General features: G+C 51.8%; 1 protein-coding gene across 3 annotated transcripts in view; it reads right to left on the bottom strand.

Moving 5' to 3' along the window:
- TNN (tenascin N) overlaps window positions 1-22,855 on the bottom strand; it is a 68,437-nt gene that overhangs the window by 13,526 nt on the left and 32,056 nt on the right. For all 3 annotated transcript variants that reach the window (XM_079760672.1, XM_079760671.1, XM_079760673.1), the window contains 11 exons: window positions 18,817-19,248; window positions 16,445-16,819; window positions 15,363-15,626; window positions 12,024-12,209; window positions 10,710-10,799; window positions 9,761-10,024; window positions 8,080-8,343; window positions 7,194-7,457; window positions 5,408-5,671; window positions 4,029-4,292; window positions 825-1,088 (listed from right to left, as the gene is read on the bottom strand). In XM_079760672.1, coding sequence (XP_079616798.1) covers window positions 825-1,088; window positions 4,029-4,292; window positions 5,408-5,671; window positions 7,194-7,457; window positions 8,080-8,343; window positions 9,761-10,024; window positions 10,710-10,799; window positions 12,024-12,209; window positions 15,363-15,626; window positions 16,445-16,819; window positions 18,817-19,213 — 2,896 coding nt within the window. In that variant the 5' untranslated portion in view covers window positions 19,214-19,248. The remainder of the gene's footprint in view (window positions 1-824; window positions 1,089-4,028; window positions 4,293-5,407; window positions 5,672-7,193; window positions 7,458-8,079; window positions 8,344-9,760; window positions 10,025-10,709; window positions 10,800-12,023; window positions 12,210-15,362; window positions 15,627-16,444; window positions 16,820-18,816; window positions 19,249-22,855) is intronic.

Below are 22,855 nucleotides of genomic sequence, written 5' to 3'. Positions count from 1 at the left end.
CCCACAACCCGGGCATGTGTCCTTGACCGGAATTGAACCTGGGACCTTTCAGTTCACCGGCCGACGCTCTATCCACTGAGCCAAACCAGTTAGGGCGAGAGTTGCACTCTTATTAGGGAGCCTGGGATGTGGACAATAGTTTTTCTACAGAAACTCAGTTCGTTTTATATAAGCATACATCACTTTTTTGGTTAAAAACTCCTATTAATTGTAACTACTAATAAAGAAATTCAAGTCCCCTCTAACTCCAGTGGCCACGGGTGTGTATGAGGCCACAGGGGAGACGGCCAGGCCTAGCCCAGACTAAGGAGGCCCGTGGACCTCGGGGTGGGCACAGCGCTCTTCGCGGGACCCCCAAAGCCTGATCGCCCTGAGGGTCAGTGAGACCAGAGGCCCATCGCACATAAAATACAGGCATCAGGCCCCCTGATCACCGACTGGAGGGGACAGTGAGGGAAGACGCTCCACCACGGCCCCATCTGGAAGAGGGAAACAGCAGAGACGCCTGGCCTCCCCGTGCTCTGAGCTGGAGCTGAGGCCCAGCCAGGGCTGTATGGGGGCCCGTGGGAGCATGGGAGCTGGAGGGACAGGGCGGGCAGGGAGGCGGCCTTTGCACAGCCATCTTGGACAGTCACGCAGTCTTTTGACACCCCTTCTTCTATACCATTTCATATTCACCTGAACCATCATGTCAACATATGACCTTAAAAAGGTAAAAAGGGAACCCCTCTGATGAATGTCCTCAGGTGACACATGGTCTTCCCTGCTTCCCTCCCCACACCTGACACATGTGAAGGGTTCCCTGCCTGGGTCCCTCGCAGTACCTGTCAGGGCCTTGGTGTCGGCCTTCTGGCTCTCCCGGTCCCCCTTCTGGGCCCACACGTGGACCGTGTACTCCACGCCCGGCCTCAGGCCCGTCAGGACGGTGCTGCTCTGCTCCTTCCCCACCGGGACCTCCCTGGTGTCTCCATCGGCGGAGGTGTAGCGCACCGTGTACCTGTCGATGACGGCCTGCACCGGCTCCCAGGAGATGGCGGCCGTGGTCTCCGTCACCCGGTCGGTCACCAGGTTTTGGGGGCTGTCAATTTCTTTTTAAAAAGAAAAGGCTGACTTTTAGAGCCAGGGGAGAACATCCCAGCACCCCAGCACCCTAGCACCCCAGCACCCCAGCACCAGGAACTCTCCATTCAACTTCTTTCACACAAAACAATTCCATTGACAGAAGTGAGAAGGCTCTGACTTCCATTTTCCAGAGAAACAAACCCTTGGATATTAAAACTGGGAGGAACTAGATCTTAATCGAGTTTACCAATATGGAACTTTTCTTCTGGTTCCCACATGAATAACAAGGGAAGTCACCTGAGCAGCAAGAGGCGTCGCCCCAAATTCTATTGAAACAACTTCCTTCACTATCCTCATGGTTTGTAGTTAACTTGTTTCTCAGAATTTGAGAGCTGAGAAGTCATATCTTCAACTTTCTTGTCTGATAAGAGGGGAGGAGAATGGAGGCCCAGAGAGATGAAAGACTTGTCCAAGGGCCTACTGTTTTCTTGTGTTAAAACCGAGACAAGAGTTTTTTTCTTGTGTAAAAGCCCTGTTCGCTCTGAACTGGGAGCCCGCCACCTTCTCAAGGCCTTTGCTCCTATTCATGTACCCTCTCTCCTGCACCATCAGCCTCTCCTCTGCCATCATCGCTTCCAGACAAGCAAGCTCTAGACTCCCATCCCTCTGCACCCCTTAACCTACAGACTTCTCAGGAGGACTACATGCCTTCACATCTCACCTCCCATCACTCCTCAATGAAGCCCCGCACTTTTCTGCCTCACACCACTAAAACTGCACGTCTAGGTCACCGACAACTTCCATGTGGCCAAGTCCCGTGAGCAGCATCCTCACCTGACTACTGAGCAGCATCTGGCAGAGCTGATCCGCACTCCCCTTCATGAAACACTCTCAGCTCTGGGCTTCCATAACTATACCCTCCCCTGGTTTTCCAACTCCCTGACTCATCCTCGGAGTCTCCTCCATCAGCACCCTGAAACTGTTGGGGCACCAAAGTCTCCTCTACATGCCTCCCTGGTGATCTCACCCATACCCACAACTTTAAATACCAACTGAATACTTCTGGCTCCCCAATATCAATTCTGAGCCTCCACCTATATCTACAATTGCTTATCTACCACAATGCCTGGCTTGTATTAGACACTCAATGAATATGTGTGGAAGCAATAAATAAATCAGTCAATTAATAAAAATAGGTCACAAGTATCCAAGCTTACATATGTAAACATCTTAATGTTCCTCCTCAAAGCTATTTATCTCTCAGAAAATGATGCCCCAACAGTCCATGTTGTTCAAGTCAGAAACACAGATCATACTTCAGCCCTCATTTTCATCCTGCCCCACATTTCACCCATCAACAAACCCTGTCATCACCTCCAAAATATGTGCCCAGAAATCCCCTTTTCTCTACCTTACTGCCATCACCCGTGTGCCAATCATCATCGTCCCTCACCAGACTTTTACCATAGCTCTTTACTACTCTTCCCACTTCCACCTGTTGTCTCTTCCATTCATTCTCCACACTGTGGCCTGAATAACCTTTTTAAAATGAATATCACATCATGTCACTCTTCCAATAAATAGAGCATGTGGCTTGTATGATCTGCTTCCTGCCTCTTCCCACCTCATCTTGGGTCACTTTCTTTCTCGCCTTCCACACTCCAGCAACACCAACAGCCACTCAGTTCTTCAGCGTGCTGTTCCAGCTTAGGGCCATCACACATACTGTTCCCTTGGCCAGAAATGTCTATTTCCCCCACTATCCATTCTTCTCTCCTTCTACAAGCACACCATCCAAAGATCTCTCTGCACTGATGGAAATATTCTATTATCTACATTGTCCAATTCAGTAGCCATTAGTCACATGTGGCTACTGACCATTTGAAATGTGGCTAGTCCAACTGAGAAAATTTTTTATTTTAGTTTTAATTCATTAAAATGTAATATAACCATATGTAGGTTAGAAAGGACAGTATAAAAGACGTTTATGCTTGGCATGTGGCCATCCAGTTAAAGGCTTCATTTCCCAGCTTCCCTTGTCATAAGATCTGGCACCATGTCTGGAGTTTGCATCTGACCAATGGAATGTGAGAAAAACTAACACTAATGATGCTCCCATCATGTCCTTTCTTTTCTTCATCCCCTTTCCACAAGCTGGAGTGAGGTTAGGTGATGACAATATAGTTGACAGCAACTCCTGAAGGATGACTGAGCAACAATATGGAAGGAGCCTGGGTCCTTTGCCATACCAGCCCTGGCCTACTTGCACTCTGACCATTCCACAAGAGAGGGATGAACTTCTTTCTTATTTAAGCAACTGTTATTTTCTGATTTCTGTCAACATGTATCTTAACTATCACTCATTCCATACCATCTAAGAAATATCCCTACCCTGTCATTCTCTATTCCTACACCATGTTCATGTCCTTCACAGAACTTATAATTTACAATTAGAAATTTGTTTGTTTGCTGATGGTCCATCTTTTCCACTGGACTTCAAGATAATCAGAATCATATAAAGGAATCATATTTGTTTTGTTCACCACTATAATCCAGACCTGGAACTTAGAAAATTTAGCTCATGTAGAAATTAACATAGAGCTCCAGCTGTCAAGGACAACACTTGTTCTTTCAAACTACACACCATCTATTAAGTCAAACCTACATAAAATAGCTTGCCACAAAACACTTATTTAATCCAGTGGTGTAGGAATTGTATATTCGTTTAACTTGTTCTCTATAATTGCCTATAACTGGGTAGCACAGTGGTTAATAACACAGGCTTTGGGAAAGAGTTTAAAGATATTCATGAGATTGCTCTGTTTTTTCTTTACATGAATGAAGTTTTTTACAGTAAACTCTCCTAAAACACACCAGAGTCCCTCATCACAGTAAGCTCATTACAGATCCCAACAGATCAATCCATAGTGATGATGCTGGTTTGCTTTTCTCCTCCCTGCTGTTACCTGTCGAGGCCTTGGTGTCGGCCTTCTTGCTCTCCCGGTCCCCCTTCTGGGCCCACACGTGGACCGTGTACTCCACGCCCGGCCTCAGGCCCGTCAGGACGGTGCTGCTCTGCTCCTTCCCCACCGAGACCTCCCTGGTGTCTCCATCGGCGGAGGTGTAGCGCACCATGTACCTGTCGATGACGGCCTGCACTGGCTCCCAGGAGATGGTGGCCGTGGTCTCTGTCACCCGGTCAGTCACCAGGTTTTGGGGGCTGTCAATGTCTAGGAATTAAAAAATGCTGATCAATATGCACTATTAATGGATCAAGGAGTGCAGAAACTGGTGGCTATTTTGCTTAGGGCAAAACATGTTTGTATTTTGTGGTTTTTCCATTTCACATGCTCTAACTCCTTCCTGGACATATATCTTCTCTCCCCAGATAGATTTTGGCTCCTCAAGGAGACAGCACAGTAGACCAAAATCTGAAAATCTATGCTGTTATCTCTACTAAGAGTTTAGCAAAACAAATCTCTTTACCCATTTAGTAAGCATATGTCACACTCTGACCCTGTACACGCATGGTGCTAGTTAGAGCGTCAGGTCCAATGGGAGACACAAGCTTTGCTCACAAGCAGCTGATAATATCGTTTCTAGCATCCTATCAATGAAGACTTCCCATTTCATACAGGAAGATTCTAATCGCAAGGCACAGACAGAAGCTCCTCGAGGAAGAGGGATGCGTCCTAAACCCTCAGGCTCTCGCTGCCTAGTAGCGGACAGGGCAAATGGAAAGTGCTCAATCTGTATTGCTAAACAAATCGGCAAAAATTAAAACCTAGTTTTAATATTCTTTATAATATCATAGATCACTAGTTTGCTAGTTAAATCTCTATACAGAAATATGGTCATTCATCTCTTTCACAATAGGATAGGAATATAACATAGAAGTTATCCTTATTCTCAAAACCAGAATCATCATATTGTTCATTCACTGTAAAGCAAACCACAGACATCAACTTGCTCTGGTAGATATAAAGTCTACTTTTTTTAAGTTAAATTTTCAACATATTAATATAAACAACATTGGGTTTTCCTTTTCTGTTCCCACTCCCAAACTCAGTAGGGGACCCTCAACACTGTCCACAACAAAAGATTCATGTGGCTCAATGTGCCCATCACGGCAAATCGTTGCTTGTAGACAGCCATGAGGCCCTGACTTATAAGGAAAGCAGGTAAAAGGGAGTGAGGCATGATGGGTATAGTCCATTATAATGGGACACCATTCTTCTCTCCATAAACCATGGATTCTACCAGTGTCAGGGATGAAAACAAAAATTAACCACCCATACACTTAGTGTGACAGGTCTTACATTCCCCAAGAACAACTCTCCATTACCTGTCGGGGCCTTAGTGTCGGCCTTCTTGCTCTCCCGGTCCCCCTTCTGGGCCCACACGTGGACCGTGTACTCCACGCCCGGCCTCAGGCCCGTCAGGACGGTGCTGCTCTGCTCCTTCCCCACCGGGACCTCCCTGGTGTCTCCATCGGCGGAGGTGTAGCGCACCATGTACCTGTCGATGACGGCCTGCACCGGCTCCCACGAGATGGTGGCCGTGGTCTCTGTCACCCGGTCAGTCACCAGGTTTTGGGGGCTGTCAATGTCTGAAAGGAAAATGCTGATCAATAAACACTATTAGCAGACTGAGATCTCATGGCCATGTTGCTTGGGGTGAGCAGCTTCCTGTTCTTAAGGTTCCCCATCCCATACGCAGGTTTTCAGTTGTGTCATGGACAGAGATCTCCTGTCCATGGCTGAACTCTTGGATCTTCAAGGAGGAAGCACAGTAGAATAAGGCCCAGACACAGAGTCAGAGGAGCTGGCTTCTAGCTCCAGCCCAGAGACAGAGAAGAGGGGCAGGCAGAGCCCAGCTCTGCCGTCGGCCAGCTTGGCCCCAAACTACTCTGCTGCCTCTGGCTGGGCCTCAGTTTCCTCATTTGTAAAATGTGGGCCTTACTAAACAGAGTTTAAGGTACCATCATATTTCATGAATATCCCACAATTCTGACTCCATGAAACATCAGTTCTCTTTGTGCCTTACAGAAGTCATGCACAGGTATTGAGTTTTCTCATCTGTAAAATGGGGATATTGACCCCTGCTCTGCCCATCCCAACAAATCCCACTGAGTACCAAGTAAGTAAGAAATATAATCCTTGTGCACTGCTGGTGGGAATATAAAAGAGTGCCACCACTCTGGAAACGACTTGGCAGATCCTCAAAAAGCTAAACACGAGTTACCATATGACCCAGTAATTCCACTCCTAGGCATATAATGAAAAGAACTAAAAATATTCCCACACAAAAATGTGTGCACAGATGCTCTTAGCAGCATTATTCAGAATATCCAGAAAGTGGAAACAGCCGAAATGCCCATCAGCTGACAATAAATAAAACGTGTTACATCCATACCATGGAATAGTAAAATGAAGTACCAATTCATGCTACAACATGGGTGAGCCTTGAAAATGTCATGCTTAGTGAACAAAGCCAGTTAAGAAGGCCACATATTGTATGAATCCATTCGTATGAAATATCCAAAATAAGGAAATCTATAGAGACAGAAAGTAGTATTTTCCTAGGGTTGGAGAAAGTGGGGATGGGGAGTGACTGGTGATGAGTATGGGGTTTCTTTTGGGGTTGATGAAAATGTTCTGAATTAGATTGAGCTGATGGGTGCACACCTCTGTGAACATACTAAAAACCACTGAATTGTATACTTTTAAAGGGTGAATTTTATAGTATATAAATTATATCTCCATACGTCTGTTCTTCAAAAATGAGGAAACATAGATGAAAATATTTAAAAATTATGAATGCTTCTTGTATATTACTGTAACCATAGGATCCTCAAAACAGGGCACAGAGTGCTCAGGAGGACTTATTCACCAAGAAAACAATAACCCTTCTTGTTCCAAAGAGATCACAGCAAAAGCCATTGCCTAAAAGTACTTAGCTCACAAATCCTAACATATAAGGCCTCTTTATATTTTTCCCTTTCAAGAAGAAATAATTTAGTGACTGGTCACAAAGGAAATACACAATGGGAGGAACAGTGGGTGGAGGGGACCGATCACCATTTATCTTTACAAGAACAAAGTATGAAGCTGAGAACAACGCTCTATTACCTGTCGGGGCCTTGGTGTCGGCCTTCTTGCTCTCCCGGCTCCCCTTCTCGGCCCACACGTGGACCGTGTACTCCACGCCCGGCCTCAGGCCCGTCAGGACGGTGCTGCTCTGCTCCTTCCCCACCGGGACCTCCCTGGTGTCTCCATCGGCGGAGGTGTAGCGCACCATGTACCTGTCGATGACGGCCTGCACCGGCTCCCAGGAGATGGTGGCCGTGGTCTCCGTCACCCGGTCGGTCACCAGGTTTGTTGGGCTGTCAATTTCTTAAGAAAATATTTAGGAAAGTTTAAGCTTTGAAGTCACGGTAGAGATACCCACCAGCCCATCTCCACGATTTCATCCTCTGGAGCTTGGTTGGCACAAGGAGTGATATTCCCATCCTGAGTATCTCCCTGAGAGGGAGTCAAGGGCAAAGGTCACCCCTGGTTCTCAATTCCGGAGGACCACTCATTATAAACCTGACATGCTTTCTTGGCTTTCAGCTCCCGACAATGATGTCTTCTTTGCAACATTATGGCACATCAGAGCAATCCATTGTACATCTGCCATGACATTCAGGGTACCTAATTTACATTTTACCAAGGGCTACTTCACAGGTGATCATTCTCAAAGTATTACCAGCACTGCAATGGCCACATCCTCTGAAAGTCTCCGTTGAGTCTGCTAAAAACACTGCTACTGCACTACTTTATGTCTCTTTTCTAGCGGGTGGAGGGTTTTCTGAGCAGCTCAGAGCTGCCGGAGGAGCAGCTCACGGGGAAAAGCACTAGACATGCTGTCCTGTTGGAGCGTTAGGACTTGCTCTGCAAAGTCTCTCAACTCAGGCCATGTCTTTGGCACCATGTGCTCACAATTCGATTCCAACTGACCACCTCTCTCTGTTACCTGTTGGGGCTTTGGTGTCGGCCTTCTGGCTCTCCCGGTCCCCCTTCTGGGCCCACACGTGGACCGTGTACTCCACGCCCGGCCTCAGGCCCGTCAGGACGGTGCTGCTCTGCTCCTTCCCCACCAGGACCTCCCTGGTGTCTCCATCGGCGGAGGTGTAGCGCACCGTGTACCTGTCGATGACGGCCTGCACCGGCTCCCAGGAGATGCTGGCCGTGGTCTCTGTCACCCGGTCGGTCACCAGGTTTTGGGGGCTGTCAATTTCTTTAAGAGAAAGAAAAGAGAGGAGCATTTAGCAACTCTCTGGCTTGTGAAAGGCCAGGTTGCCCAAATGATGACCTCAATAAATTTCAGAGTCTGTTAAATGCAAATGATTGAGATAACTTGAGGGTTTAATTAAACAAGTGGTCTGAAATTTCAAGGATGGTCTAATTGCATTTCATGAGAAGTAGGGTGTTCAGACAAAGCCACCATAAAGTCTCAACTTCGTAAACTTTTCCCACAAGTTGCTTTTGGATAAAAAGAATTGGTCTTTTTCTCCTTTCCACTGAATTTATAGAAAGTGCTCTTTCAGTTTCCAACTCCTTGTACCTGAAAGAAATTCTACTTCAATAAATCTCAACATCTGCTCTAATATTGTTTTGGGGAAGAAAATTATCCTGAAAATAGGAGCTGCCAGTTCTTTCCACTTAAAATATTATGCTGCCTGGCCAGCGTGACTCAGTGGTTGAGCATCAACCTATGAACCAAGAGGTCAAGGTTCAATTCCCAATCAGGGCACATGCCCAGGTTGCAAGCTCAATTCCCAGTGTAGGGCGTGCAGGAGGCAGCCGATCAATGATTCTCTCTCTTCATTGATGTTTCTATCTTTCTCTCCCTCTTCTTTCCTCTCTAAAAATCAATTTAAAAAAACACACAACATTAAAAAACAAACAAAAACATTGTGTCTGTGGTCAAAAAAACAAGACTCTAACTGATGGCATTTGAGGTCTGGGCGGATAGAAATAGCCCTACTTGTAGAATCTGTTGGGCGTATATGTGATTAACCTGGGTTAGACTCTCTCTCCATGATTTCCTGTCACATGTTGGAAGCCTCGAGTGTTCTCCAGGATCCGGCTCCTTGAACTCAGGGACAGTGCCGAGGAGGGTGTAAGTGGAAAGAATGTTCTGGGTATGCCAGGCAGTCTCGGGACACCTGCCAGAGCTGAGCGGAGCGCTGGGTGGAGTATGGGGACCTCATGGCTTCTGAGAGCCCCAGGGCGGAGTCGGTAGTTTGGTGAGTGCTGAGTCAGCACACAAACCGTTCCCACACCTGATGGAGCTCCAGATCACATGCGAAGTGCCTGTACCTTCACTGCAAACTGTGACGCGCATTCAACTTCCAAATGTTTTGAGTTTTCACAGCCAAAAAATGAAAACGAGGAAGTAAGTTACCCTACTCTGAGGGAGCTGCGTGTGGAATTCCAACCCAAATAAATGTGACCTTCTGTATCTAATAAAAGGGCTGGTCTCTTTTGTTTGAGGTTTAAAAGTGAAAAAGTTCATAATTATGCAATTTGAAATTGGTTTCGCAAGCCCCTCCCCAAGCCTTACAAAGAAAAGAGCTGCGGCCGATGGACACCGGCCTCCTGATTCAAAAGTCAGCCTCCTCCCTGCCGCCAGGGTCCTGCTCCGTCCGTACCTGTCAGGGCCGTGGTGTCGGCCTTCTTGCTCTCCTGGCTGCCCCGCTCGGCCCACACGTGGACTCTGTACGCCTCCCCGGGCGCCAGGCCCGTGAGGACTGTGCTGCTCTGCTCCCTGGGCACCGCCGTGTCCCTGGACTGCCCATCAGCGGAGGTGTAGCGCACCACGTACTTGTCGATGACAGCCTGGACGGGGTCCCAGGACACCACCGCCGTGTCTTCAGTCACTTGATCAGTGACCACATTGGTCGGGCCATCAATTTCTTCATAAAAATACGTGAAAAAGAAAAATTAGAGAAGTCATTGGCTGGTCAAGATCAGGAATGCTCAAGATCTAGTTCCTCCGGGTGACCTCATTCCACAGTTTACACACGCCAAGAGGTTGTCTCCACCACCCGAGACAGGTGGACACTGGCCTCTGCTTGAACCCTACGCTGAGAGAGGGCTTCAAGAGGGGCGAGGAAGTCCTTTAATAATAATAATAATAATAATAATAATAATAATAGTAAATTTTAAAAGTGTGATCTAAAAGGTTTCTGCAATCTGAATCCAGCAACGCTTTGCCCCCCAAAACAGACTTCAGGACACAAAGACAGACTATCTCTACACACAAATCCCAGAGTTTTGCCCAGATGGAGTGAGCTGAGAAAAACATCAGAAGGCAAACGTGAGAAAAGCTCCCGGTGCCTCCAGGCAGCTCTTTTTTTTTTTTTTTTTTTTAATATATTTTTATTGATTTTTTACAGAGAGGAAGGAAGAGGGATAGAGAGCCAGAAACATCGATGAGAGAGAAACATCGACCAGCTGCCTCCTGCACACCCCCCACCAGGAATGTGCCTGCAACCAATGCACATGCCCCTGACCGGAATCGAACCTGGGACCCTTCAGTCCGCAGGCCGACGCTCTATCCACTGAGCCAAACCAGTTTTGGCTCCAGGCAGCTCTTACCTGTCCTGCCATTCAGGAAGATTGGCCGGCCCTCCAGGTCTCCTCGCATGGGGACAATTGTGATCTTATAGTCCATCCCAGGCTGCAGACCTGCAAACAAGCAGCCAGTGCTGGGCCTGAGTACTGGCTCCGGAGCCGGAGCCGGGACCCCAGCACTGCTCCCCCCGGCCCCTGCCCCCTGCCAGGATAATCCATGTAAGGCAGGGAAAGAGCTACAGGACCAGTGGGGCCCCAGCACCAAGCACCGACGGGGGGCTTATCCTTCAGAGGGGGCAGGGCAGAGGGGTGAGAGGGAGCTCCCCTTTCTCTCTCTCTCTCTCTCTCTCTCTCACACACACACACACACACACACACACACACAGAGTGCACCACCAAGCACTGACTTCCCAGTGTATTTACAGCCCAAACAATCCTTTTCTGCCCCCAACAATCCTTTTCCTCAAACGTTTCTTTCCTTCTCACTGTAATAATTAACCTATTCCCCCCCCCCTTTTTTTTTATTTTCTCTGCCTTGTGTTGTTATTTCTCTGTAGCACCAACTTGAATGATTGTTCCTCGTGGCACAAACACTCAGACTCTGGTGGCAAGTGCAGGCAAATAGCAGCGTGAGTGAGACCCTGGTTTTCACTGCACATTGGGGACCTCAAGACGGCCACTCAACATGGAACTTGGAGCGATGGAGGAACAGACCCCAGCTGGAGCCACGTGACGAACTGGGTATTCATGATTGCCATACTGCTTTTCTTAAAGAGGGCCCTGGAAACTGTACAAGCTGCAGGTGTCACAACACATAACCCGGCCCTGCATGGCCCGTTTCCCTCGCAGCCTCTGATTTCCTGTTCTCACAGCGTTGGCTCAGGCATCTGGGACAGGACCTCGGCCCAGCCACCCAGCAACACCTTCCATGGATTATGCTGAAAAAACTATCTCCATCAATCAAGTTCTCTTGCTCGCTCGCTCCCTCCCTCCCTCTTTATATCTCTCTCACACACAACACACGCACACATTCTTCCAAAAGGGAAGTCTGTGCACCCTCACATCCCTCTGAGACACAGACAGGGTGAGGACACGGGGAGAGCGTGTCAGATGAGTCATCTGTTAAGCAGGGGCTCTGAGATTCTGGAGTCGCTCTGAGATTCTGGAGTCGCTCTGGGACGCTGGAGCAGAGTCCTCGGGCTTCAGAGTGGGCTCACGTCTGGGAGTTTCCGGGGTCAGGGTTCAAGTGATTCCTAAGGCCCCAGGACCCGCTGTGCACACGCTGTCCCTGCCTCAGCATCCCCAGCAAACACCTCCCATCCCAGTGTTGGCTCTTACCCGTGATGTCATATCGGCTCTTGGGGTGGCTGCTCTTGGGCACCGTGACCTCGGCCACCTCCTGCCCCGTCAGGGGGCTGTACAGCAGCTTGTAATAGTCTACCTCGGTTGGGGGGTTCTCCCACTCCACATCCAGGGAGTTCTCCGTCTCGTCTGTCACCCACGCGGTGCCAAGCACAGCAAGATCTAGGGCAGGGGCAGGCCGGCAGGAGAAGGCAGTGAAGAGGAGGGCCGGCAGCTCTGTGCCAGGCCCCTGGCCACCAGCTCAGCTCCCTTTCTCCCTGCTCACACACGGAGCAGGCTGCAGCCCTGCACACGGTCCTCAGCAGGTGTCCTAGGACCACCCAGGCACAGAAACTGTTGGTGTGCACATGGTGGAGGACGGACTCTGTTCAGGGAAAGCCTCCTGTGCCCATCCCATCCCATCCCATCCCATCCCATCCCATCGGGACCACGCAGCCCTCTCGTCCACTCGGCCCAGGGCTCAGACTGCTCTGAACTGAACACTCAGCCTCTAGCTGCAGAGCCCCTGTCCCCACAACTCGCCCCGGATGAGAGGTCCAGACCCCCCCATGTAAGTTCGGGACGCATTTCGGATGTTCTGGAGTATAACACTGATACCACAACCCCCTCCTTCCTCAGCCTCCCAAATGCTCCTGGAAGATTAATCCGAGGCAAAACTATAAAGTAGGTGAACTTTAACCTGGTCCTTCTGAGTACCCTTCCTGCACCTTTGACCAAACTTTAGCACCTCCACCAGGTCCCTGGTGTGCTTGGCTGCCCACCCTGTCCATCCTGTGACAGGGCGGGGGCGGGGGGGGGGCATTGTACACATTCATTCATAGGAAAATGTGAATAGCTAAATCTTTACCCCTCCATTCAGAAAAGAAAAGAATTTAATGATTAACACAAAAGAATGGATCGCCGACGTGGCTCTAAGGGAAGAACTGTGGGTAGTGGTGAAGAGGGGTTGGGGACTTAGGGGCACGTTGAATTCCAATCGCCAGACCCCAAGCTGATGAGCCTGCCTGGGAGACAAGTCCCCAGACTCTCAGCTTTGCCCCCTTCCTCAGTCCCACCCCCACCTTCCCTGCCTTGGTGGCGCTCCCAGCCCAGCCGGCTGGCCCCTTGTGGAGGACGTGGGAAAGAGAATCTGCGAGCGGGCAGTGAGCTCAGTGGTCTCAAGGCCCCTCGGCTCTGAATACTTGTGGTTCATTCACTGTGTTATAGACAGAGCCTCCCAGAGCCTTCCCTCTGAGGCACCCCCCACCCACCGGCTCCCACCTGCCTGCCTAGCCTGCAGGCTCTCCCTCCCCACGGCAGGCCCTTGACGGAGCAGGGCAGGAGGTGAGAAGTGAAGAAGGTCCTGCAGCGCTCACAAACGGAAAAGCAGGGATTTGATGAACATGTTCATGATTCTTATGGGGGTACGCATCTCTCTGGCTGAGGCTCCCCTGAGGAGCAAATGAGAATGAGTTTCACTTGAACCGGATTAGACAGAAAGACAAGCTTCCCAGCCACATCTTACAAGTCCCCAGAGCAAGGAGCCGAGAGGGGTGGCTAAGACTTTCAGAACAGATGTCTATCTTCGGGGCTTTGGGCACTGTTCTGTCTGAAGGCAGAGGCCGTGACAGAGCGGAGGAGGACAGAGCAGCTGAGAGCTGGGAGCCGGCCTGGCTCGCACACGTAGGCCTTGTGTTCTCGCATTGAACTTAACGTCAATATCGGACAAGCACTCTGCGGCCATGACAGATCAAGACCAAAACAAGACCATTCGTGATCATGTCTGAACACAGGCAAAAGCGTGAACAATGTCAAACCACAAAAAGGCCAAACAACCTCCCTCCTAACTAAGTGACTGCTGCCTCTGTGGCAATCACAGCGCTAGCCTCCCCCTGGGCTACCCCTTTCTAGGCAAGAATCACCAGGATGCCAATCAGAGAAGCACCCCACTTCCTGACAGCATGCTTCCCTGAATCCTTCCAAACCACTGAACACAGCCCACGCTCTATACCAATCTCTCTGACACTCTCCAACTAAGACGCCCACGGGTCCCCCATGTGTGTGTCCTCCCCCTGCTGCAACAGTTGATAAATGCAACTTATTCAACTACACGGATGTTCCAGGGGGGTCACTGGCTGGAGGGTGCTGACAAAGGCATTCACAAATTGTGCTCCCAGGATGACAAGACCCTCACGGCCGTTTGCAACACTGAGCCACCCCTGCTCCACCACCAAATAGGACAGGCAGCCAGATGTTTCTGCAGACACGGTGTGCCCAAGGCCCACCCATCTGGGTCTCCCTGGATCTTTCCCCGGGAGTTTGGGGAAGGCTGAAGGCAGCTCATTTTTATCAGCATTTAGAACAGTGCCTGGCACACAGTAGGTGCTCAATAAAATATGTGGAGTGAAGGAATGAATCATAACCACTCAAACAACAAGGTTTCTCCAAGCCCTTGAATGTCAAAGCAGCTTTAAGACCTTTCATGAGAATTGCTAAAGAGTAAGTAGCGATGCTGGTCCTTGCAAACATTTTGGTAGCATTCGGTGGTGCCCTGGCGACTCTGTTTGTCCCTCCAGACCATCCCCCATCCTGCTCTGTATCCCAGATTATGACCTCTATGACCTGTGTTAGCCAGGTTCCCTTGCCCTCTGGCTTCTGGTTGGGTTCCACCAGTGAGAGTCACCAGAAGACCAGAGGGCAGGAGAGGTCTCCTTCACTCCCTTCCAGGGAACACAGGAACTACCTTCCTCCCTTTACCTAAAGCAACTCATCGGGCAGCCTCTCCCAGCTCTCTCTGGGTCCCAGTACCAACTCCCACCTCCTGCCCCTTCAGCCTGGGGTGGATCCCCACTGATAATGGCCCTAGGGTGTTAGACCATCCAAACCCCGCCCACACCTCTGTAAATAACCTTTTCATTACACTTTCTTCAATGACCTATTTCTTCCCCTTCTTTCCTGCTGAGAGAAATCTAACAGGTGGCTCAGAAGATCCTCACTTGTCCCAACTTGAACCTGCTGAGTGGCCTCAGAGGCTCAGTGAGGACCTGGGGATGCAGGTGTGTGGCTGCTTGTGTGTGGGTGCAGGGCAATCAGGGGGAGAAGACCCCTTGGGTTCCACAATCCAACAGGTTCTGTCACTGCCAGGAGGACCCAATACTTGGTGAGCAGAAAGCAGGGAGCCAGAACAGACTTCCTTCAGAACCTAGAATTGCAGCAGCTGTGTTTCAGCCCCAAATCCGGGGAACAGCGTGGAAGGGGACTGGCGGGGACCAATGCAAGAAAACTTTCGAAACGGCACCTCTCCTGGGCAACCTGGGCCCTGGGCTGCCCCCTCACCTGTGGTGGCCAGCAGGTGCTGGGGGCTGCTGGGAACCCCTTTCTTCACGTTGTGCAGGGTGACTATGTACTTGGTCCCAGGCAGCAAACCAAGGATGTCATAGCTGTTTTGTTCCTTGGGCACCTGTATCTGCTTCCCGGAGGGCTCCCTGCCCAGGGGGTGGTAGCTGAGGAGGTAGTGGTCCACCTCGCTGGAGGGCTCCCAGCTCACCAGCAGCGACTTCTCCGTGCTCTTGAGCAGCTGCAGGCCCTGGGGGGCGACCACTGCGTGGGGAGCAGGAACAGGATGGAGAAGGTGAGGAAGAGGGGTAGAACACAGTGAGCACTGGTTGCACATCTATCATCCTGGTTATGATAGTATGATACTTCCCACTATCATAACAGGTGTGGGTGTGGAACATACATCTGATGGACCTCCGACACACACACACACACTCACACAGCCATTAGATCACCTAAGACCAATGGTCCTCAAACTAGCATCAGCATCAACATCACCTGGGATCTTGTTAAACATGCAAATTCTCAGGCCCAGCTGGTGTTGCTCAGTGGTTAAGCATCTACCTATGAACCAGGAGGTCACGGTTACGTAGATTTGAGGTCAAGAGCACATGTTTGGGTTATGGGCTCGATCCCCAGTAGGGGGTGTGCAGAGGTAGCCGATCAATGATTCTCTCTCATCATTGATGTTCCTCTCTCTCTCCTTCTCCCTTCATCTCTTAAATCAATAAAAATATTTTTTAAAAACGCAAATTCTCAGACCCAACCATCTGCGCTTGAACTAGAGGCCGAGCCCCTGCAGAGGAGAAAGAGATCAACCGAAGGACTTGTATGCATGCGTATCAGCATAACCAATGGGCACAAGACACTGAGGGGGGGGGGGGGGGGGCGGGGGCTGGGCATGAGGGAGGGGATTAGGGGAGGCCGGGGGGAGGTCAATGGGGAAAAAAGGAGACATATGTACTACTATTTGTAATACTTTAAACAATAAAATGAATAAATTTTAAAAAGAAACAAACAAAAAGAAGGTAATTTTTAAAAAGTGTTAAATGCCAGCCCGGCGGGCGGGCGGGCCCTCTCACCCTGCGAGCAGTCCAGGCCGGTGAAGCCCTCCTCGCAGTAGCACTCGCCCGTGTCGCAGAAGCCGTGGCCACTGCAGTCGCCGGGGCAGCGCCGCTCGCTGCAGTCCTCCGACGTGAAGTCCGCGTGGCACTGGCACCGCCCGCGCACGCACACGCCCTGCCCGCTGCAGTTCCCGGGGCAGGCGGGGTGGGCGCAGTCGGCCCCCACGTAGGGCTCGGCGCACACGCAGCGGCCGTCCTCGCAGCGCCCGTGGCCGCTGCAGGCGCCGGGGCAGGCGGGCACCTCGCAGGCGGCACCCTCCCAGCCCTGCTCGCAGTGGCAGCCGCAGGTCTCCTGCGAGAAGGTCCCGTGGCCGCTGCACTGGCGGCCCTGACCTGCCAGGGAGAAGAAAGGCGGGGTGAGGGGCGGAGGCCCCAAGAGGGAACCTGCAGGGCTCTTGCTCCGAGAACGGTAGGGGGTCCGACCCTTCCAACCTGGGCCAGACTGGGACCTGTGAAAGCTGCAAAGGTTTCCTCCCCCTCTGCCTAACAGGAACCACCCTCCCCTTCCCCGCCCCACCCCCAGTGTTCATGTGAACCCTCGGTTCCCTTCCCCCTAAATGGCGGTCATCCTTTAGTTCCTCTCCTTGAGGGGCCCTGGCTTGGCCTGCGCGGGAGCTTGGCTTATCTTGGCTGCAGGCGGCTGCACCAGTGAGCCCACACCGAAGCCTGGAAAAGTGGACCTGCAGAAGCTACCCAACAGCCCAGAAGGCACGGGGTGAGGGTGGGAGGAGGGATCAGCCAGGCTCCCCGCTCTGACCCTAGACTGCAAGGGGCAGTCAGAGGGTGGGGCAGTCAGCCTGCCCCTTTCTCAGAACACCTGCTTTCCTTCCTAAAAACTCTTCCACCATGGAGACCCTCCAGAGCCAATTCCTGGCAGCCTCCAGGTGTCTAGTTCTGTGTCCAGCATATAAGGGGTGCTCTTAACGGTTTCTTCAGGCATAGAAATGCATCGGGAGGGCCACTCGTTATTATTTGGATCAGCCTGGGAGGTTAAATAAAAAAGTGAAGTGATTGAGAAGTACAGGTTGGTGATTATAAAATAGGCATAAGGCGTAAAGTACAGCATAGGAAATATAGTCAGTAATCTATATATATAAAAGCCTAAGCAACCATGGAGGGCTGACCGTCCGGTAGCTGTGACATGCAATGACCACCAGGAAGCAGACGCTCAATGCAGAGGCATGGAAATATGGAACAGACTGATGAATCTCTGAAGGAAGGGGGGAAGGGGGAAAGGTGGGAAGAGATTAACCAAAGATCTTATATGCATACTAGAGGCACTTCCGCCTGGCCTTCAGGGATCAGGCCGAAGCTGGCTCTCTGACATCCCCCGAGGGGTCCCAGATTGCGAGAAGGTGCAGGCCAGGCCAAATCCGTGCACTGGGCCTCTAGTATTGTAATAACTATGTATGGTGCCCATTGGATACTGGAAGTATGGGAAGTGGGAGAACACCTTGTAAAGTATATGATTGTCTGACCACTATTCTGTACACCTGAAACTAATGCAGAATAATATTGAATGTAAACTGTAATTGAAACAATTTTTTTTCTTTCTTCTTTTGCAGGAAGCCCAGATATATTCAGAGGGACAGCAACCCAGCTGCCCCACCCCCCTCAGCCTCCTGAAGCGGGTGCTCTGCCTTCCTCCACCCCAGCCCACTTCGACCTGTCTTAACCGAGTGCTGGGTTCTAGTTAGACCAGGTCTTGCTTAACTCCAGCCCCTTCCCTCCCCACCTCTCTCACCAGACCACCAGCAAACTTGCTGAGGGAGGGTAAAAGAATGGCCAACCTTCCCTTAAGCAGTCATGCCTGGGAAGGGGAGATTTTAATGACATGCGCAGTGGGCTACTTGCTAGAATTTAAAAAAAAAAACTATTTGCTGACTCTCTACTATGGGCTAGGAATCTCAAATACATCATCTGTAGTTCTCAGACTAGTTGACAGAATTATCCTCACTGGACAGTTCAGGAAACGTAGGCATCTGCCCAAAGGTCACAGAGCTAAGAAGTGGCAGACCTGAATCTGCCCAGCCCTTCCTCTCAACTCCACTGCATTCCCCATAGAAGAGACTGGCCCATTGGCTAAACAGCACCCAGCAGCCTTCTCACCGGGAAGCCTTAGCCAGGAGTTCAGACTCACTTACGTCCCTCTCTGCTCCGCTTGCAGATGCCCCTGGAGCTAGTGCCAGCGATGAGGTCCCCCTGGGGAAACCCAGAGTGAGGGGTGGGGATGAACCAGACTCAAGAGTGCTCATGAGGCTGGGAAATGCCTGGCACCGAGAAGGTGCTCACTAAGGGTCTGTTGAATGAATACCAGGAGGTGAGCTCACCAGCAGCTCCCTGGCAGCAACGCTGGACGTCACACCGCTCCTTCACCTCCGCCATCTCGCCCTCCAGCTTCTGCACCCGGGCCAGGAGGTCCTGGACAAGGCCTGCCAGCTCGCAGTCCTTCTGCGCTGTCTGCAGGCGGATATTGTGTCTGAAGATGATATTCTGTTCCTCGGCCTCTCCCAGGGCCAGGAGCGAGGCCCCTTCATCACCGAGGGGCTGAGGGTCAGCCTCCACCTGGACCAGCGCAGACTTGGGCACGTCAATCTTGTAGGTGTGGCTGACGGTCAGCTGTTGCTCCTTGTCACTGCAACTATGAGGCTCGAGAGGGGCCGGGGCCGAGGCCACCAGGAGCACAGAGCCAAACAGGAGCCCTAGGGGAGAGCAGAAGGTCCCCATCCTTGGAGAGATGAGGCGCAGACCCTCCAGCAGGCCTGTATGCAGAGAAAAGGAAGACAGCCATGAAGATTTGCTGATGGAAACTGGCCTTTTAAAATGGATCCTGAGAGTCCACAGGCAGCTGAGAAACCAGCAGAAAGCTTTCGTCCTGCATCTACTGAGGTTCTGACTACATCACCTTTTGTTCTGTCCTCACACACTGCACATGCCTGCCTGCTGTCTTTGCTTCCCTTGCACTGTCCCCACTACTGGGAGGCCCTTCTCTGCATGTCTAATTCTGTACTCACCTGCATTTTAATAATGACAAGGAGAAGAACTCTCTTGTGTTGAGGGCCTACTGTGTGCCAGGGTTTGGTCCCCTAGTCCCTAATTTTTACAACAACCCTAATGACCTCCCCATGGACGATGCCAATCTCATGGTGGCCCAGAGAGCACGTGCTGTGTGCCAGGCACCATTTTAAGTGTTCCACACTTGTCACTTCATCTTCACAACAACCCTTCGTGGAATTTACTATTATCACCCCCATTTTACAGATAGGGAAACGGAGGCACAGTTAGCTACCTTACATGATTTGCCCACAGGCAAACAGCCAAGAGTGGCAGAGTTTGAAGCCAGGCAGTCTGGCTCGAGTCCGTGCTCATCAGCGCTCTGTCCTGCGCAGAGGAGGAAGCGTAGGCTGGAGGGATGGAGCACGCTGTCCTGGGTACCATGGCCAGCGAGGGCCACGCCTGTGCTCAGACTCCAGGCCAGCGTCCTGTTTACCACTTCTGCCTACACGCCAGCAAAAGTTCACAATTTCCAATAAAAATACCTTCTCCCTGAAGACTTCCACATCCCAGCTGGAATGAGCCCTCCTGCTAAGCACTCAGAGAAATGCTGTGGTCCCTCTGCGGGTCCCTTGATGGGTTGCCTTGTGCAGAGTTCCTCGTGCTGCATCCCGCCTGCCCATGACACTGGGAGACTCTTAAGGACGAGACCCACGGTTGATTCCTCCAGGGGCCCCTCCCAAGGCATGGGCACAGAGGGGTTCAATCCCCCTCAAATCCATCAGTGCCACGGGGCAGAGCAATCATTGGCTGTGATTGTGAGAGACCTACACCCCAAAGTTTGGGGGGACAAGGATAGGTAAGTCCTGCCACAGAAAGAAGGCACCCGGAGCCAGAGCCGAGTGCAGTCCACAGCTCAGCCAGAGTGTGCTGCCCCTGGGGGCAAACCGCAGGAGGAGGTGCCGGCGGGCAGGGCAGGCCGGGACTGTGCAGAAACCACAGGAGGTTCCCACAGGAGTGGTGGGTGGAGCCAGCATGGGCGCCGCTGTCATAACAAGGGCATCTGATGACCACAGGGAACCACACCAGCCCAGCCGCATACAAACCCCTTCTCCCTTCTCTCCGGCCCCCACCTCCCTGCCTCCGTCAGCCCCCGGGGGAGCCAGCAGCAGCCACAGGTGTGGGAGGGGAAGAAAGAAAGCCCAGGACAACCTCTGTCCCTGGTCCCCTCCGCTCACCTCCAATTCCAGCATCAGGCCGGAGGTGGGTGAAAGGAAAGACGTGGCCTGGATGGACGCTGAGGCTCTGATATGGGGATGGACCTGCCTGTCCAAAGGCTTCTCTTCCGATACCTAAGGGCGCCAGAAAAGCCCTGGAATCCCTGGAGATTTTTGTCGGAGGTTGGGGGAGGGGAGGAGAGCCAGCAGAGTGGGCTGCTGGGCCGGTGCAGGATGAACATGATGCTATTTCACAACTGCTGTCTTTACCAGCTCAGCTGGGTGGCATGGAGCAGCCCTGCACACCTTCCCCACCGACTCCCGAGACAGGACGGAGCTCAGAGGCATGAAGCAGTGCACCCGATTATGCGAGGTCCGTGCCAGGCCGCAGCGATGACCCAGGCGCACAGGGTCCCCTCACCGAGCCCTTAACCCCTGTGTGCGTCTGCCGTCCCCAAAACCACAGATTGATCTCAGAGAGCCTTCTTGGTCCCGGGCAGCAACAGAGTGAAACACCATCTCAGCTTCCCTGCCCTCTCCTGCCATCCAGGCCCCAGGCCCAGCCGGGCTCGCTGTTCTCTGGGCCACAAACGGCCTGCAGATGGCTTTCTGAAGCCGCTCCCGGCGCATGCACAGAGCCACGGACTCCTGCCATAACCGCGACGCTGGGCAAAGCCCAGGCTCAGTGTTTGTTTTTTGAAGCCGGGAATATGAGAAGCCCCAGAAGCCCTGTAGGAGCCCTGGGTGTCCCTGTCCTGAGTTGTAACAAGATGTCCTCGATAATTACAACCTTGTCGATTCCACACTTGAGCTCAGATTTTCCTGGGCAGAGTCATTGCTCGAAAGAAGATGGGGCGGGCAGGGAATCCTCGGCCCAGCAGTCCTGCCCGGGGTCAGGAGCACGAGGAGCCTCCTGGCTCTCCCTCCCGCGTGGCAGGAGACCCGGCCTGTGTCACAGCTTAAGGAAGGGATGAGCTCACCAACTCTTCCAGGCACAACCGACCACAGACAGAGCTCCCGGGGGTGGGCCGGGCCGGGCAGGGCTGCACATCTCATCAAAAAAAATGCCGGGTAGTAAGGTTCCGAATGGAATGATGCCTCTATTGAGGAAGTTTCTCGCGGAAAGTGGGGTGAATGCTGCGGGAATGTCTGAGGCAAAGGGGGTTCACACGCAGGGGATGTGCATGCAGGAGACCGCAGGACGTCAGGTGTCCCCAGGAATCATTCCCACCTCAGATCACGTCCTTTATTCTGCCTGCAGGCGGGGTGGTGGGTGGTGGGACAGGCGGGGGCAGAGGCAGGCTGAGACTCAGGATGAATGCTGCCCGAAGTGGCTTTTACGAGAAAGGCTCCCGGAGGTGTATGCTGCTGGCGGTGAGCTGGACGGACGGTCCCCTGGACGGACGGTCCCCTGGTTGTCTGAGAGGCACACTGACGTCACAGGGCTCTACGCCTGGGCTCTATTTATTCTTCGTTGGTGGCCACATCTGCCCCGTGGCTTTAATTTCTAGCCAAACACTGACGGCTCCCAAATCTGCATGTGCGTTCCTGGACCAGATGTCCCTGTAAGCTCAGGGCTGGCAATTCCAGGACTGTGGGTCCCCGCTGAACCCCCAGCCTCACAGCACAGTCCTGGCCTACGTAATCTGTGTGTGAAATTATAACAGCCTCGGGGCTTTCTCATGTTTGTCAGATGATGGGTACTGTGCCCAATACTTTATGAACACTATTCTCATTTAATCTGCAGAATCCCAGGCATCCATTCTTTGTTACAGATGCTCTGAGAGGTTAAGTGACCTGCTCAAGGTCACACAGCTAATAAGCAGCAGAGCTGGGGTAAAACACAATCGTCCATTCCCCACATCTGTGTCTCCCTCCCTCTGCTGTGCGTCCTGCCCCAAATGAGGAAGTCCAGTGAGAAGATAGCCACCTGTGAAAAAAAGACCCAAATGTCCTCTTTCCCGTGGCGCTTAAGAGAGGGGCTCTCCTGAAATAAAGGAAACCGAGGCAGGGCAGGTGCTCATTATAGGCTAATTGTCCAATGACTAAATCCCATGCTGACTCCCTCTGGGGGTGCAAGCAGGACCCTGGGAAGATAAACCGGGGTTTCTCCGGGAGGTGGAATCCTGTCGCACCTCTGAGAGGCTGAGAATCCCCT

The sequence above is a fragment of the Cnephaeus nilssonii genome (assembly GCF_951640355.1).
Source record: "Cnephaeus nilssonii genome assembly, chromosome: 21".
NCBI lineage: Eukaryota > Metazoa > Chordata > Mammalia > Chiroptera > Vespertilionidae > Cnephaeus > Cnephaeus nilssonii.
Note: the sequence above shows the minus strand (reverse complement) of the source record. Positions and strands in the feature narration are given on the sequence as shown.